This window comes from Stegodyphus dumicola, chromosome 2 (genome assembly GCF_044657685.1).
Source record: "Stegodyphus dumicola isolate Sdum_Otavi_A_Nest chromosome 2, ASM4465768v1".
NCBI lineage: Eukaryota > Metazoa > Arthropoda > Arachnida > Araneae > Eresidae > Stegodyphus > Stegodyphus dumicola.
The window spans coordinates 261,787,671-261,807,296 of record NC_140769.1 but is presented as its reverse complement, the minus strand read 5'-3'; the positions used below and the strand labels follow the sequence as shown (position 1 = coordinate 261,807,296).

Below are 19,626 nucleotides of genomic sequence, written 5' to 3'. Positions count from 1 at the left end.
CTTATCCCGCCTTTATTTTCCCAATCATTGGTTGTAGTCATACATTCCAATTACAGAAATGCTTAAATATTCATGTTTTGGTAATGTCAAATTAAAAAATAGCAATGATAATTTTGGACAAATAACGAAATCTAACTTTTAGTGCGGTCTCCGGTTCCTGTATTTATATTTGGGGAAGTTTTAATACCCATTAAGAAAAAATAAAAATACAAGAATTGACTTCCGACGACAAAAATTGACCGGAATATTTAATTTCTAAATTTACAATGTTGGATAACACTTTCAACTTGATTTGAGGGATCGGTTAGTTCGTTAGAATAATTCCAATAAATAAATTTAAATAACTGTCCGTGCAAGGAAGCCATCTGATGTCCACACCAGATATTTGTTTCAATATTTACAATAATACGGATAATGAAATTTTTCCATGCATTATACATTTGTGTGTAAATTGTTTTCATATATCTCAATATATTCTTAATGTTTAACAGTTTCTGATAAATTATTTCGATTTATTAGTACAATGCCAATATTCGTAACCAATAATGCCAACGAATAAAGCTCCTACCACTGTTATTATCATAATCGTAACGTAAGTAGGTACGGGGGCCGAGCCATAGGATGTCGTGCTGTTATTGCGATATTGATAACGATTGTAAGATTTGCCCCCAACACTTCCGATTTTGTTTTTTCCTATTTTGCTGCCTCCACCACTTCCGATTTTATTGTTTCCTGTTTTGTTGCCTCCACCACTACCGATTTTATTGTTTCCTGTTTTGTTGCCTCCACCACTTCCGATTTTATTGTTTCCTGTTTTGTTGCCTCCACTACTTCCGATTTTATTGTTTCCTGTTTTGTTGCCTCCACCACTTCCGATTTTATTGTTTCCTGTTTTGTTGCCTCCACCACTTCCGATCTTGTCCTTTCCTGTTTTGCTACCTCCACCAGTTCCGATATTGTTCTTTCCAGTTCCGCTTCCTCCACTAGTTCCGTTTTTGCTCTTTCCTGTTTTATTGCGCACAACTTTAATGGCACCATCCATAATTTTCATTTGCGACTTGGACCATGCTTCATCAGAAGTGAACTCTGAAGAACTCCCCTGTGTTTCATTGCGGGATGAAATGATTCTCGTGTCATTTTCTGAAAAAAAAATGAAATAATGTAGTAAGCATGAAAAAGAAAAAACTTTTATAATTGCATACCGTATTTTCTTGCGTATCCATCCCCCCAGTATTTAGTGCCATGTCCTGAAATTTTTAAAATTATTCGCGTAATTTTTACCTTCCGTAATACGCTCGGAGAAGGGCTTCCCTTAAATTTTAAAATGAACTCGTCCACGCAGTGATTGTATTAGTCTTACTACCAAACTACCGGCGAAGGTTACCCGGAACCTTTGTCTTCGAACTACTGAGCTTTATTCCAATCTATTCACGACCAGATCATTCACAAGAAAGCCAACACGAACTGATATTCAGTCTAACATTTGGCTCAGCCGCTAACTCACCTTCACACTATTTACAAATTATATGAGGACGAAGGAGCAGTAAAGGCAACATTAAAGAACGGGTGAAATTCACATTACAGGGAAATAGAAATAATAACGGATTATATATTGTAGTGTTATTATTATTATGTTTTCTTAACGGAATGTAGGTTTCTTTTTTAAAAACAACTACTGTGATAGTTACCTGTAGTTTATCCATAATTACTTTTCACTTGTGGTGTTACCGTGTTTAACGTGAATTGAATCATTGGTATAATTTCTCCTTTTCGATTTTCCTGCTATGAGCTGAGCGAGAAAAGGCGGGAAAATACGGTGTATTAATACTAACTAATTAGACGGAACATTAGAAATACAAGGTGTCCCACTCGAAAGAGGCCCCGGGAAAAGTATGATAAAAATCTCATAACAGAAGAAATAAAAATCCCATAACATGCCTTTGTGTTTGAGAAGTGAAAGTGCGTTAGAAAACATGCTGGAAATGACCTTCTCCCACCTGTATGCACACGATGTTGCATTTTCGTGTATGTTGATCCCAGATTACAGGTGAGAGAGTGACGAAGCGTAGTTCCACTTCTCAGGATACGTAAACTAACGAAACACAAGTTTATGGATTACTAACAACCACCATGCAGCCATCGAAGAACCCTCACAGAAATGTCACGTCACAGAAAATGGGTGTGTTTTGTACATTACCACAGCGGAGCATTATTGTCACCAGTAATATTCTAATCTTTATTGTCACCATAACCATAATCTTTATTGTCACCATTCACCATAATCATAATCATTCTTGTCACCATAATCATAATCATTCTTGTCACCATAATCATAATCATTATTGTCACCATTGTAATCTTTTTACATTATTGTCACCAGTGAAGTGTACCAGGTACTTTTTCATAAATCTATGAACCAGTTGGATCATGAAGCTTACATTTGACTTACCATAAACATAAAAGTGGATTATCCGATCCTCACCTCAGAGTAGAGGTAGGTATCACCGGAGCCATAGGCTAATTAGACAACAAATCTATAAAAGTGCTAAAGGAAATCTTATTAGTGAATTTAGTAAACCCAGCACAAATTTTGAAGTCTTCTGACCTGAAGATAAATTGGCCTTACCAACATCTTTATTGAATTCTATTTACAGTATATATGTTACCGTGAAAGACCGAAATTGGAGAATGTCGACTTTCACCGGAGAATGTCAACATTTACCAAATACGTCGGTGATTGATCGAATATTACATTCTCATACATTCGGACGCTCACCGGTGTATGTCGACAATCACAGATATGCTCTGGTGTAGTTCGAAAAGAGAGGAGTATATGTACACGCTGCCATTCCAAAAGGAAGTGTTCCACAAATAAATGCCGTTGTAAAAGCAAGGGCCTCTTGTGCAATTCAAAGTGTCATAATAGTTTACGTTGTTGCAATAAATAAGATTTGAATCACATAATTGAATAACTTTTTTAACTTCTATTATTTTCCTTTCTCGTTTTTAATGCACTGCGTGTTTTAAGTTCGTATGTTCTTAAGTTCTTATTTTAAGTCTCAAGTGCGTTTTTTAGCGACTGACTGACGAAGAAGAAAATATAATGTTGTTATATGTTCAACATTCACCATTACTACATGGTGAATGTCTACATTGACCGGTGTAAGTCAGAAATAAGAGTATTTGGAAAATATTTCGGACATACACCAAGCGACTATGTGAATGTTGACATTCACCGGTGAAAGTCGACATTCTCCAGATTTCGGTGTTTCACCGTAACATATACATTGATCCAATTGCATACTATAACATTGCTTCAAATCTTAGAACAATACAATTATTAGAATTCTTAAAAGGATTATATAATGAAGAGTACTTTTGTTACATAGATTCAAGAAGATCGAAAATATAATATAACATTGGATAATATTTTAAAACGCAAGAGAAAGGATGCAAATCATGGGGTAAATAATAATACATATAGATACATACAATATTGCATATATATAAATATTCATAAGGCAATTGAAAACAATGTCTCACTGAAGGAATTTTAATCAGTACAAAGGATGCTATGTATTTATACAGGGTGTCCCAAAACGACGGCATAAACTCTGCACAGCTAGATTCCTCGTTTTGTGTACATAAAAACTGCCCAAAGAAGCGTTCCTGTACGATCCATAGTTTACGAGAAAAATATGAAAAACAAAGTATGACGTCACTGCCGGTGCAAGAAAAAAACACTTCATTGGACATATCAACAACAGTATTGGCATATCTTTCCAGACGATAATGTTTAAAACGTTCTCCGCGCATATCACGTCATGCATGCGCGCGCGCCATGTATCCAGATGGTGTCCGCCGATAACATCGCGGCAAAAACATCGCGGATGAAAACGTCGCGGAGAAAACAACGCAAGGCGAAAACGTCGTGCTACAAAACATCGTGGGAGAAAACATCGTGGTACAAAACATCGTCGTCGAAAATAAAGCGGTCCAAAAACTTCGCAGTTTAAAATCATCGCCGTCGAAAATATCGTGGTAAAAAATAAAGTATCTACAAATCATCGCATGACGATAACATCGCAGACATGCTTTTTTCAGGCTTTAATAACTTTAAATGGATATTCCCATAATGATTTGTGAGCGCAAGATGTAAAGAAGGATAATTTTTACTTTCATATTTTTTATTAAATATTAAATTTTTGCTGAGAAAATAAGAAGAAAACTTAAGCATAGAAAATTAATGCAACTTATAGCACTTAATAGAATTTTAAATCGACAGTTAACTAACAAAGACCATTAATAAATCATTTTTATAAATATTTTATAGATAATTTTTCATAAAAAGTATAATCTATTAAGTTGCATTTAATTTTCTATGCTTAAGTTTCCTTCTTACTTTTCAGCATAAATTTATTAGTTAATAAAAAAAAATGTGAAAGTAAAAATTATCCTTCCTTACATCACTTGCGCTCACAAATCATTATGGGAATATCCATTTACAGTTATTAAAGCCTGAAAAAAGCATGTCTGCGATGTTATCGTCACGCGATGATTTGTAAATACTTTATTTTTTACCACGATATTTTCGACGGCGATGTTTTTAAACTGCGAAGTTTTTGAACCGCTTTATTTTCGACGACGATGTTTTGTACCACGATGTTTTAGAACTGCGATGTTTTCTCTTTGGGATGTTTTCTCCCACGATGTTTTGTAGCACGACGTTTTCGCCTTGCGTTGTTTTCTCCCGACGATTTCGTCCGCGATGTTTTCGGCTGTAACCATCCAGATATAGTGACAACACCAATGAACTTAGTTGCTCGTCTGCATGCTGCTTGTACCCGCGATGCTGCAAGGTGTGATGACAGCCATTCCACGGCGTGCTCAAGCCTGCCTCGACATGCACGGAGGACACTTTGAACATCTGCTTTAAATTGTGCATATACTGCAGTCGATATGTTCAACAAAGTGTTTTTTCTTGCACCGGCAGTGACGTCATACTTTGTTTTTTGTATTTTCCCGTAAACTATGGATCGTACAGGAACGCTTCTTTGGGCAGTTCTTATGTACTCCCAACGAGGAATCTAGCTGTGCAGAGTTTATGCGGTCGTTTTGGGACACCCTGTATAAGTACGAAGTTTTACATTGATCATTAGAAAAACACTGAGTGAAAATTTATACATTATTCATATAACATACAGTGGATGGACAAAAATATGGAAACACCTTTTGAAATGCATGTTTAAAAAAAAAAGATTGATTTTAATGAAATATGTAGGTGGCGCTGACGTTTTTGACTACTGACGCCACCTATACAACTTCGTAAATGTACTAAACAGTTCAGTTGTTGTCGGAGTACTGTTATGTGGGGTTGCCATTGCATTATGTCAGAGTTAACAGACTTCGAACGTGGGCAAATTGTTGGAGCACGTATGGTAGGTGCTTCCGTAAGCAAGGTAGCCGAGGTGTTTAGTGTTTCAAGAGGTACTGTATCGAAGATTTATTCCGCATATTTGAAAAGCGGGAAAACATCATCTGCTAAATCACAGCGCGGACGAAAGTGTGTCCTGAGTGATCGTGACAGACGATCATTAAGGGCAATTGTGACGAAAAATAAGAAGACCACAGCTGCAAAAGTTACTGCTGAAATGAATGTTGTGTTAGCGAACCCTGTGAGTACCAAAACAATTAGAAGGGAGCTTCATAAACAGGGAATTGCTGGCCATGCTGCAATTGAGAAGCCACTCATCAGTGATGCTAATCCCCGTAACAGGAAAAGGTGGTGTTTAAGTCATAAAGCCTGGACTATAGAGCAGTGGAAGCGAGTAATATGGTCTGACGAGTCTTCTTTCACATTGTTTCCCACTTCTGGCCGAGTTTACGTCTGGAGAACGCCATCTCAAGCCTATAATACAGACTGCTTGTTGCCAAGAGTGAAACATGGCGGGGGTTCTGTTATGGTTTGGGCAGCCATATCGGGGTTCTCTGCTAGCCCCATGATAACTGTGTCCGGGAGCATGACTGCCAAGACTTATGTGAACATTTTGGCCGATCAAGTTCATCCCATGGTACAAACTTTGTTCCCCGATGGTGTGGTGTCTTCCAAGACGACAAAGCCCCTATTCACACAGCTGACATTGTCCAGGACTGGTTTTCTGAGCACGAGGATGAGTTGTTCCATCTCCCCTGGCCACCACAGTCACCAGACCTGAATATTATCGAACCTTTGTGGTCTACATTGGAACGGAAAGTGCGTTCTCGTTATCCACCGCCAACATCGTTATCTGAACTTGCCACCGTTTTGCAGGAAGAATGGTATAATATTCCCTTGGCAAACATACAGGAACTGTATTTATCCATTCCGAGAAGACTGCAAGCTGTTTCGGATGCCAACGGGTTTCCTACACCATATTACGTAAAGAAACATTTTTTTTAAAGGTGTTTCCATATTTTTGTCCAACTCCTGTATCTTCATTATGGTAGATATATTCCATTAGCATAGACAAAATTGTCCGCCCCTTATCATTTAATACGAGTTTACGTAGCAGTTCAAAAGATAAATCAGGATTGAGTAGTTTTGCGTTAAGTGGTAACGCTTGGGCACTCTATTCATATGAACAACGGAGCAACTTGCCACACAGCTGTTGCCACACATGAACGCGGTGGAATCACTTTTTGCATTTTTCCAGACTTCATCTCCTTTCAGTTTTTTTTTATGCGGTCGTGTTAACCCTTTGCGGCACATTGTGTCGGGTCTGGACACACCTAAAATTTTCCTTCTGTACGCACAGAAAAATTGAATGAAAAAAGGATTTATGGGTTACTCTGAAGCTTCTTTATTTATAGTAGATGGCAGCTCAACACAAACCAGTCCATATATTTTAGCCATGTTTAGTTTTTTTAAGACCCTCATTTTTCAAAGAAATCTTCCAGATATTTTTAGGGTATAAAAGGAACTGTTTGAAAAGTTGCTATGTTATGTTTTTGGGTGTATACTAATCTCCTTATACTATATTAGTTTTAAATTTTTAGCTTGAAATCTTTCCTAAAATCAAACTACGTATCTCGCATAACTCAAAAACGAGTAGCCTCAGAACGTTGAAATTTTGTATATAGGACTGCTATAACATACAGACGTGCACCTCGTATTTTGGTTGCAATCGGCCGCACCAAACGCATATAAATATTATATATATCCACTCTGTTACCCGCCTCAGTGATCTCAGTTTCTTTACTCTTATATGTTTGTTAATTGTACATTTTTTGCTTTAAAAATGATTGAATTATGTTGTTTTTATCTTCCGGTTAAGGTTTTTATGCCTTTAGTAAATCTGTATGCAATATTTTCAGAATTATCAACAATTTTAAAGTTATTTAAGTGCCGCTAAGCCTAATATATTTTTTTTCGGCGGTCATTGCTTGTTTACATTTGAAACAGCAGACTAGTGGATTTGTTGCCAATCTAGAGAAACTTAGCTTCGCAACAACAAAGATAACGCCTTCATTTATTATTGCCAATTAAATCATGCTTAATCCTTTCTGGAATTTTTTCGAGGAAATAAGTGTTTAAGATTTATTTCGTATTTTTTAATATAGATATTTTGAGTTTTTATGTATTTTTGCCTTCTCGCGAAGTAAGAACTGTATTAATTAAATGAGAAATACTCAATCGTCTGTGAAAAATTTTCTTTTTTGTTTTGTTTGCTTAATTTCTTTTATACATCTTTCTAGCTTTATTATAGTATTTGAATAGAACATGTGGGAACGATTGGATAATTCTATTCTTTAAAGGATATAAATTTGGGGCATTGTGAGTTATAATATGAACGAAATATAATACTGTTAAGTGAATCTAGCGCCAGAGTGTCGCTGTGGTAAACAAATACTAGAGTGAATTTTAAAGAATGCATTTATTCTATCGTACTTTATGCGCTGTCGGGGAAGTATATTTAATTCTATCCAATAAGTTTAAATGAAATAATATTAATTAATAATAATATTAATATTGCGTACACATGTGGTGTACACATCAGATTTTTTTTCCCAGTGCGAGAAACATACATACATTCATACAGATTCTCCATTGTTTAATTTCATTAAATATAATACAGGGCGATAATATTTGGTGACAACAATTTGAATAGTGATACGGCGTTTGTAGTTATTCAGCTCAAAACGCGGTTTCGAGATTAATATTCAGTTCCAGACTAATGTCGGTTTTGGGCTAATAACATAAAAAAAAAAATATTGTGAATTAAGAATAGGAAAGTCCAAACACTTTAGAAAAGTTATCAGATTTTTCAAAAAAATGAAACAAAATAATATATCAAATTTTTAAAGGGTTCAATTTTAACAATTACTCAAAAGCGCTCTTTTAAAGTTTAATCTGGTTTATCAGTGCAGATTATCGATAGAGATGGTTCAGGTGGAATCATTCTGCAGGATGTTAGATGAATATCCATGTAAACTAGCATGGAAACTTTATACATCTTTGTACATTTTAAAAGGGAAAAACAAATATGCAAAGTAATTCTATAAAAATATGCCATGGTTTTAATTCGATCCATCGTGAGTTAAACGCACTTTTAATTCACCACCACTTTTATTTATATTATTTAAATTAGGGGTCTTCAACCTTTCTCGTCCGAGGGCCAAATGGATAAATTCAAATAAATCCGCGGACCACATGTCTGTCAAAAATTAGTGTAATCAGAAAATTTACATGAAAAAGGGAGGTTTGTTTTGCAAGTCTACAATTGATTCTAAGCGAAGAGATAGTGTTACACATTTGTGTTACACATACGCATTGGTTCCAAAAAGTCAAATGGAAATCAAATTAAAATCTTTTGCAAGATATTTATCTAAGAAAAAAAAAGTATAAATATGATTGTACAGAACGATGTTACAAAATGCATTTACAAATAAAAAAAACTTACATTACTGGCGGGAGATGGTAGTTACTTTAATTTTTAATGCGAAATTTGATATTGTTTTTGCTTGATTAAAGCTCCAATATCCGGTTTAATCTGTGTTGTTGCGATTCGCGAAGTTTGCTCCAAATGTCTGTCTGTCAGCCGTGTTTTTGTTTCTGATTGTAGGATTTTCATTTTACTAAAATTTTATTCACATATGTAGGAACTGCCAAAGAAGACATGACGAGTGCATGTTTACAAATTCCTCGATATTTATCTTCGTCACGTACGTCGAATAAAAATCAAGTTGTAAGGATTATGTTAATTTTATTAACAGTTAAATTTCAAGTTCCTTTCCTGTCAAATTCTTAACTTCAACTTACTATTTCCGGCCAGAACGTAGTTTTGGAATCTTGCTGAATATTTAATGAGGATGAGCGGTATTTAAACCACGAAGTTACTTACAGAGTGAGAGAGAATCAGAGTTTCTGATATACGCGCGTCTGCCTCTTTGGCCACTCTCTCTCTCAAAGCTGTTATTACGCTCGGCCGTATTGGCCTTTGATAAGCTTCGTAGTCAAATAAGGTAAGGATCCAACTCGATTTGAATCTTGATAGCTTCGGCTATACTTCTTTAGTTAATCTTAGTTTTAGTTTAATTCTTAGTTTCTTCTTAAGTTCAAGCCCAAGTGAGGGCTTTGTTTGTACACTCCCAGGCGGACTTTTGTTAAATCTTATTGGAATAATAAAGGGTTAGTTACCCTTCCATCTTGTTGTTTCTTGTCCCCGAACTTAAGCGATTATTCGCTTAACAGTTCTTAAGATTCTTCACTTCCAACATTAACTTAAAATTACAAAGTGAGAAATTCTACAAAGTAATGTAGGATTTTCGAGAAACTTACATTTTACTGTGACCCAGTGTTACGGCAGTAAAATGACACTGTAAATCTATAAATTGTAATTGACGTTCGGGTGGAACACTTCCAACGTCTACTGAAAATGGCGACATTCTCATCAAAATTTCATTTCCACAAAAATCGAAAAATCTGCTTTTGAACTCCTCTTTCAAATTTTAAATGCCATTGTACATAATTATTTGAATTCCATGCTGTAAAGTTCTTCACACACTCCATCAATTTTAGAAAGTGAGTAGAATTCTTATTTAGCAACTGACTTTCCAACAGGATTAATTTTGTCTCAAAAGCTTTCACAAAGTAATAAAGATTATGAACAGGTAGATTCTTTTCCCAGTAAGCGGTTATTCATATCATTGAGATGACCTGTAATATCGACAAGACATGCAGTCTCTCAACCATTTCTCATCACTCAACTCGTGAATAGATTTCCCTTTAGATTCCATGAATTGTTGAACTTCGCTCTTCAAAGAAACAGGCTCTGAAGCATCTTTCCTCGGCTCAACCAACGTACATAAGAGTTACACACAAACTCACCATATTCAGCTTATAAGGTAATTCTCCCACTTTCCTAGCGTGCCTTCGTGGTATAACGGTAGCACGCTGGGCCGGTACTACAGAGGTCTGTGGTTCGATTCCCGGCGAAGGCGGTTACATATTTTTCATATTTTCTGCTTCCAGTTAACCTAATGACTATACAAGCTTCCAAATCACTCAAGAACTGTTGAAATTGCCTGTGTTTAAGTCCTTTAGACCGAATGGAATGAACCACTTTTGCAACAGAGATAAGAATCTACCCTTTTTAAGGAACTGAGATTTTATACGTAGTCAAATTTTTAAAATTACGTAAAGTGAAATTTTTGAAAAATTCGTCATTTTTAGATAATTTCATCTCAGATAATCTCAGGCATGTCCATAAAATGTTTTAAATATTATGAATAAGAGAAAAAGAATTTTTTTACGACGAAAAGCTGACAAGGCTATTTTCTTGAAATCAAAATTGTTTAAAATTCTTCAATTTTCTTCCAATTGAAAAGTGGGGACACTAAAATGCCTTCAGCGGGCTACTCGTGGCCCGCGGGCCACTGGTTGCAGACCCCTAATTTAAATCAATCAAAATAAAAAAATTTAATTCAATCAAACTAAAAGACTTTAAATCAATCAAACTAAAAGACTTTAAATCAATCAAACTAAAAGACTTTAAATCAATCAGACTAAAAGACTTTAAATCAATCAAACTAAAAGACTTTAAATCAATCAAACTAAAAGACTTTAATCAATCAGACTAAAAGACTTTAAATCAATCAGACTAAAAGACTTTAAATCTATCAGACTAAAAGACTTTAAATCAATCAGACTAAAAGGTTAAAAGTAGTATTTTGGTTAATCTTTGGATTATGGTAAATGGGCGATTTTTTGACGAAAATTTGGCGACCAACCCTGCTACAGCAACCTGCCAGTTTTTGTTTGGAAGCCATTTTGTTTTCACAAAGTAAAGGCATGTTTTTTTTTTTTTTTTTTTTTTTTTTTTTTTTTTTTTTTAGAACTTTTATGGAACAAAAGTGCTTAATCATGACGAAGATTAGGTGCGAAATTGGGACAAAATGCAGAATCGCCCACTGCTTGCCGCATTTTTCAGAATTGCACATACACGGTATCATCCATGTACACGTCGACCTATTTTCACTTGAAAAAAACTCCCAGAATTGCACAAAAATGGCATTGCGTCCTAGCTAGTAACCTTTAGCGCCTTACCAAAATGTTGCCAAACTACCTGTTACAATATTCCAAAGATTAGCCAATATTTCTATTGCTTTTAGATAGTTTAGTTTGTAAATTAATAACAAACAAAGTAAGTATGAAATAATAATATCTTACAATTTTCCGAATGGCTATAGACTCGAATGAAAAGTGACACAAAGCATCAAAGTGAAAAAATGTATTTGAAAAGTAAAAACGTGTATAAAGCAATTCTATAAAAATACTTAATGTTTCATTTAGATATGCTATGAATTGAATACACTTTTATTAAAATCAACGACTTAAAAACTAAAAAAGAATTGAATCCATTGTTTCTAAATAGTTTAGTATGTTAATTAATAACAAACAGATTAAATATAAAGGCATGATATCTTACATATTTCGGAATGGCAGCAGAATCGAATGAAAAGTGAAGCAACGCATTAAAGTGAAGAAATATGATTGAAGAAGTGAAAAACATATAACAGAATTCTTTAAAAATATTTAATGCTTTTAATTAGATATATCATGAATTAAATGCATTTTTTAAAGAATCAAATTCAACGGTAAAGAAAATGCTATTCTTAGAAATTGCATCTATTGCTTTTCAACTGCTTTGTATATTCATAAGTAACAGACAGATTAAATTTGAAAGCTAAATATCTTCCAGTGCTCCGAATAGCAACAGACTTAAAGTTAAACAATTAAAAAATCGCGTGCCAGACTAATAGCCCTTTTAGGCTAAAAAGGCCTGAAATCAGCCAAGACTATACTTTTAAAAAAATCTGAATGCTTTCAGATTTTACATTACGTCCAAAACGGAGTTTTTTTTTAACGATTTGTGTGTTACCTTTATTTATTAAATATCACGTTCTTCGCACTTAAACCATAAAATTCAATCCAAGAGCAATATCGCAAAATAATTTTAAAATCTTAAATTTTATGTTTACAATTTCCAATACACAGTCTCCCTCGCTGGGAATAAAAATGTTATTTTTTTCCGTACGGTGTTGCCATTGCTCGCCTTGAAATTGTTGAGTTTATTAATCAAAAATCCGTTAAAGTGTTACAAAATATACTGTGTATTTATACACAGTATATTTTGTAACACGTTATACTATATAAAAGATATATATACTATATAAAAGACTACTACATAAAAGATATATATACAGTCAAAAGTCGTTAATTCGGACACCCATAATCCGGAATGATCTATAATCTGGACCTCAAAGCTACAAACTTTCTGCGCATGCGTCGCGTTGACGCATGCGCGTAAGACCTTTACTGCTGCGAATTTGCGTGTGCGCGTGCGCAAAATACGTTTACGAATGCGCGTTTAATGTATAACGGACGGGATAAGCTAAGCTAAAATTATTTAATTATCTATTTCAGTTAATGTTGCAGATTGCGTTGTTCCTTAATCTTCGAATTGGATCCGGATTATTATTTTTTGCAGACTGTTAGAGCAATTTTATAAAAGTAAGCTTGAACTTTCGATTATGTCAAATAGAATTTCCGATATATATTTACTAATATGTAAAGGATATACAAAGCGAAAGTATCTTTCGGAGTCCACTAAACAAAAAGTGGAATTGCTGCAAAAAATGGATAAAGGCATATCCTTTGTTTATCTAAACTTTGTTTATCTTTAACGCCGCGGCGGCGTGCAATGAATTGGAAGTTGATCTGTCAGCACTATCCTTATCTTAAGGGCAGATGTTTTTATTTTATTTGGCTTATAATTGCTTACTCAATGTAGTATTTCATCTCGATGTACTCCGTCTTCGATATGATTTAAATCAAATGCCTCGTCATTATAATTCGCTTCCGATAGCGAAGAAAGTGACAGAGGTTATTGAAAACGAAAAAATTTCGATTGACAAATTAGTCGGCATTCTCGACACAGCAATTATAGGACTTGAACAGCGGAACTTTGTAACTGAACAAGAAATTATGTCTGTTTATAGAATTAAAGAGAATGTATTATCACATAAAAAACGAAGCAACTTAAACAACTTACATTGAAAAAAATGTTTAATAAAGTAAACAAATAAATATTAAGCTTTTTTTTTGTAAATTTTGATACCCTTTAGATCATAATTGTTCTTTATTTCGTAAATTACGGTTTCATATTTTAAATTTTATAATTTTTGCATGCCAGTTTACCAGATTTAAACTGATGATCTATAATCCGGAAAAATCGATAATCCGGAATCGCCGAAGTCCCGACGAGTCCGGATTAACGACTTTTCACTGTACTATGTAAAAGATATATATACTATATAAAAGACTGTGTATTATACAAATTTCGTATTCCAAATTAGGGCATCCCAGATGCTCATATTCGGGTCTAGATTAAAGTGACCACATTTTCATTGAGACAAGCGGGACAAATGGAATGAAATGAAAATTGTAATTTAGTTATGAAAGCAGACCAATAAATCAAAAAAAAACATATTTTATTGTATACATTCATATATTTGAGTATAAATATACAAAAATATATTTATTATTAACTATTCGTAACTATAAAAATATTTGTAAAAACTATAATTTGAATATTATGTTTTTTTAATTATTTAAAATTTTATTAAAAAAATTATGATTTTCTTTCACGGTCATGTTTTTTACCCGAGTGAATACTTTGCAACAGATTCGGATCATTTATTAAAATGTCATGAAATTTCTCATATGCATTGGTCAAATTATATTTTACGCTTAATACAGATTTTAAAGTTTTAATATTCATCTGCATTTTTTCAATAGTCCATATTTTATTGGTACTAGTAGAAACACGTTCTGTTGCTGCATTGGTTCCTGGAAGGGAAAGAGCGCGTTTTTCAATTTTCAAAATATTTTCATAAGGAATATTATTCTGTTTAAAAGGAAGGAGTAACTCCGCCCACTTTTTGTGTGTTTCCACATTTGCAGACAATCAACATTTAATTTTTTCTTCAGTGACGTATCTTTCTACCAATGACCCCTCGTCAAAAGATCATTTTCGCAAATATTATTTTTCGGAAAATGGTTACTAATATATTAAAAAGATTTTCCCACGTATTCCCATAAAATCTACATTTTTAATGTCACCCAATGAAAATTTTTAATATCCTCGAATTGAACTGTCCGTTCTTAAAGATATTCCAAGCAGTTATTATAAAAATATTTGGCTTCTTTCAGAACATCAGGTCGTTTAATGGCACCTTGTTCTTCCAACCTAGTGATGTCCTTTCGAATAACTAAAGGAACGTGATAGTTATAAATTCTTTCTCGCAATTTTGTTTTTAAATTATTGATTTCATTTGACACTTCCGTAATTGAAATTTTGTCCCCTTCAATAATTTTCACAACATTGTGAAATAATGTAGCTTGTTTGTGGATGAACTGATGCCAAATTTGGGATGTGCCATTTTCAATAAAGAGCTGCAATATTCTTGGACATTTATCCTGTGATAAAAAATATGATTTTAATGGTTCGTATATTTTAAAAATATTTTCTACAGCTAGTAAAAGAACTAGCCATCGTGTTTTGCTGTAACCAATAATTCTTTTATATTCGATTTCTGCGCTTTCACAAAAATCCTTCAAACTTTCGATACGCACAGTATATATATAGTATATATATATACACTTTAAATCATTTAACTGATAGGGATATGATAATTCGTTCCTACACATGAGAAGGCGGTATAAGTTGGATGACTATCAGTTGAAAGATTTGTACATAGTGTAATTACTAAGCTGTATATAATGTAAAAAGCTAATTGTCTTCAGACTTATGCTGTTACTAAAAAAATGGGCCTATTTCATAATCTTTAGTCTGTCAAATAGCTCTTTGACAGTGAAAATTCCTTTTTTTTCCTTTTCTTAATTTCTTCCTCGTTACGACACGACAATTAGCCAGAAATTAATTAATTTCCATTCACTAGTATTTTCAAAAACTTTTAACAGACGGTTTCACTCAAATAAGAGCTCCACAACATACGTCCCTCAAGAATTCCTAGTCCCTTCCACTACCATAAATTACTTCACACAAGTCTTACCGACTGATATAATTCAAAGCCCCCGCTGCCGATAAAGAATTTCGGAAACACAACCCTTCTGAGTCAGACGCAAAGAGAACACTTTGCCCACTTCCAACTAGAAAGAACGTAAGTTAATTAATGCTTTTTCTGGCCTTTATATCTTCATGTACATTCCCTTTTCTTATTATATATTTTTTAATTTAAATTTTTATTTTTTATTTTTTGATTTGTTTTTGCAAAGATTGCATTATTTTTCTTATATTTTGTAATTTTCTAATGTTTGTTTCAATTACTTTGAATTCTATTTCATAATGCCAATTTCCAATGTTTAATTTTTACAAATAGTTTTCAATAAAATGCATAAACACGAGGGTGTCGGGGGACAATTAGTCGAGCAATATCAATTTTACTGCAGAAATTGCTTTTCACTCAAACTTGAATTAGCTAAAATGCTTAATCGGAATGAGTTCTTTGGTTCTCTGCATTGGTTCTTAATCCCTTCTATTCACGGAAATGTTTGGCCTAGCTTGAATTGCCGGTTTGGCATCGCCTTATTACTCGAGTAAAGGACGAAACACCTTCGTATTTATTTCTTAATTATTGTTCATTGAACGGGAGTTGGTTTGTTCCCCTTGAAAAGTCAACTAATTTCCGATCAATGGCAATGATTACTTGCATTTAATTACTTGCTTTTAATTTATTTCTTTTTACAATTGAAATTTTGTTATTCATGATTTAATTCAAGTCCTCGTTAAACATTTTTAACAATTTTTATTCAAGTTACTTTAAAACAATATTCGAAATTGAACTTACTAAGTATGGATTCACTCATTTAAGATAACTCTACTAAATTAATATTAGGAGATAATATATTCAATATTTCTTTAGTAAATAAATTATATATATATATATATATTTCATTATATTTTTCATTTTTCGAGGGCATATATATATATATATATATATATAATTTATCCACTGGAAGTAAGTCAAGTGCTGTTTGAATAGTACTGTGTAGAATGTACGCTGCACAACCACCTCCAATAATTTTTTTATTCAAATATTCGTTAAGTTTCGTAAAAAACGTATTGGTGCCTCTTCCAGCTTTTCCACCAAAATTTGATTTAGTGTTATCCTCATAATAGACAATAATTTTATTGTTCAAATTACTCTTTTTTTAAAATAGTACTTATTGAATCAAAAATTATTTCTGAAGTTTCACCCGGCAATGAAACAAAATCTAATATTCTAATTTTAATTCCTGCTTCTAGATTAAAAAGTCTAACAATTGTGGGAAATAATTTTAAATCTTTGTGCTTGAAACTATCATAATATATGGATATAAATGCGCATTTATCTAATTCTTTCTGCAATTGTGAAAACGAATATAGTGAAAAAACATTACAAGTAATTGCTTCGACTTTTGGCCTTGCACATGCAAATTTTTTGTCGTACAGTGTTTTGATCATTTGCGACGTACAATCAATTGATCTGAAACTTTGATTGTGGTTTATGGTGTGGACAGCGAATAGCCCTTCAGCTAATGCTAGCTGTTCCTCCGTTAACAATACATATACCTTAACGAGACGTAACGACAATGATAGAACACCACCGAGTAAATCTAACTCGTTACATCGCCTAATTTAGTTTACTCTGCCTCCATTTTATGTGTTTTTTTATTTATGTATTTTTTTATTTCTTTATATTTACTATAATAATTAATAAATAATAGATAATATATTTTTACAGTACATTTAAAATAAGAAATGCAGTTGTTTTCTAAAAAGTGGGACATTTTTAAAAATCAGCGGGCGCGGGACAGTCCTCCAAAAAGCGGGACTGTCCCGCCAAAATCGGGTCGTGTGGTTACTTTAGTCTAGATGTACGTTATTCAAAATTGGATGGCTCTTAGGTACCGATGTTTTATCACAATGCGAGAAACATACATACATTGGTAATGCAAATTCATCATTATTTAATTTCTTTAAATATAACACAGGCTGTAATATTTGGTGGCAGCAATTTGAAAAGGGAACCAACATTTATAGTGAACCAACGCAAAATTGCCAAAACGAAATTAATAGCCCTTCTGGACTAACGCCCTTTGGGCTAAAAATAGGCAAAATCTTGAACCAGATTGATTGGAGTTGCTTTAAAAGGTAGAACCATCCCGATCATGATTTTAGTTAAATACCAGTTCAGCTTACAGAAAATACATGAAGATGGAAGATTGTTATGTTCACAGATTATCTAAACTTTTAAAGAAAAAAAAAAGAAAAACTTATATATGTTACGGTGAAACACCGAAATCTGGAGAATGTCGACTTTCACCGGTGAATGTCAACATTCACATAGTCGCTTGGTGTATGTCCGAAATATTTTCCAAATACTCTTATTTCTGACTTACACCGGTGAATGTCGACATTCACCATGTACTAATGGTGAATGTTGAACATATAAGAATATTATATTTCCTTCTCCGTAATTCATTCGCGAAAAAACGCACTTGAGACTCAGAATAAGAACTTAAGAATATAAGAACTTAAAACACACAGTACATTCAAAATGAGAAAGGAAAATAATAGAAATTATAAACTTACCAATTTATGTGATTCAAATCTTATTTATTGCAACAACTTAAACTATTATGACACTTTGAATTGCACAAGAGGCCCTTGCTTTTACAACGGCATTTATTTGTGGAACACTTCCTTTTGGAATGGCAGCGTGTACATATACTCCTCTCTTTTCGACCTACACCAGAGCATATCTGTGATTGTCGACATACACCGGTGAGGGTCCGAATGTTACAAGAATGTAAAGAAATATTCGATCTTTCACCGACGTATTTGGTGAATGTTGACATTCTCCGGTGAAAGTCGACATTCTCCAATTTCGGTCTTTCATAGTAATATATCTAAATGATTCCTGTAAAATAAAATGGAACTTTTGATATCTCCGTCCATTAAAAGCGCTCCTTCTACTGTCAACTTAATTTCCCATCCTTAGTTATATAATATTTTAGTCATTAAACATAATACTAAAACGCCTCGAAAGTATTTCTCTTGAATAACTGAAGTTACAAATTTACATGAAGTATGCAAAACATAATGAAAATTCAATAGAATAATTATGCACTAATAATTCTAATGCAAGAATTTAGCAGTTTTATATAATTGTTTGTTGTACATACAATTTAATATTTGATATGATTAGAATAAATTTAAATAAATTTAGCATAAGTACCATTACTAGGGTATCCATAACTACAGACGTTGTATACCAGCAAACATAAACACACGAGAAATAGATTGAACTTCATAGTTTGATAAAAATTAACCTTCATAACTATGTACTTTTTAAAACCGTAAACGGTAAGAGAATTCAGTTTAATGCCGAATGGAGATAATTTTTTAAACAAACGATCTCGAAAGTAAGTAGATGGGGGCATAAAAGATAAATGTGCGTTGCAAGCAATGTTTTCAATACCTTCAGAAATAATTTATTACCTGTGATCTTGAAATGAACTCTTCTCATTTCTGTTGATAAAGAGATGATAGAATCGGTGATAATCACTTTGGGATAGTAGGAGTTATTTAAACGAACAATAAGCATCCAAAATAAGCAGTTATGAGGCTTGTGTTTTAAATATTTGTTTAACAGTAAATAATAAATCCTTCCATAAACACATTAAAATAAATCTTTCTATAATTTAAAAATTTGCGTTACTCTTTGCATGAAGCGAAGGGTTATGGTGTTCGATTGATAAAAAATAAGGTGATAATGACGGATAAATAATCAGAATACATCACGATTATCAACGTTAATTGTTATACCTTAAGCTTCATTTAATGTTAAATGGTATTATTATTCTTTACAAAATAAATACATTAGATGTGCAATGTTTCATTAAAAAAAATAACATTTCTGAGATTGTAACCACATCGAAACAGTGTTTGGCAATAGTAATAATGCTATAGTACATCTGCTTCAGAAAATCGAAGAATTATTATCGCGTATTTAAAAATT

General features: G+C 33.3%; 1 protein-coding gene across 2 annotated transcripts; it reads right to left on the bottom strand.

Annotated features, from left to right (window-relative positions):
* Window positions 1–235: 235 nt before the first annotated feature.
* Window positions 236–19,237, bottom strand: LOC118196527 (uncharacterized). Of its 2 annotated transcripts, none has more exons than XM_085812097.1 (2): window positions 19,107–19,237; window positions 236–1,140 (listed from the first exon to the last, which is right to left on the bottom strand). In XM_085812097.1, exons 1-2 carry the CDS (start codon window positions 19,210–19,212, stop codon window positions 503–505), a joined length of 744 nt encoding a protein of 247 aa, XP_085668223.1. In that variant the 5' UTR covers window positions 19,213–19,237; the 3' UTR covers window positions 236–502. The 2 variants fall into 2 exon arrangements, with proteins under 2 accessions (XP_085668223.1, XP_085668222.1); XM_085812096.1 differs by lacking the exon at window positions 19,107–19,237 and adding an exon at window positions 18,844–19,063.
* Window positions 19,238–19,626: the final 389 nt, after the last annotated feature.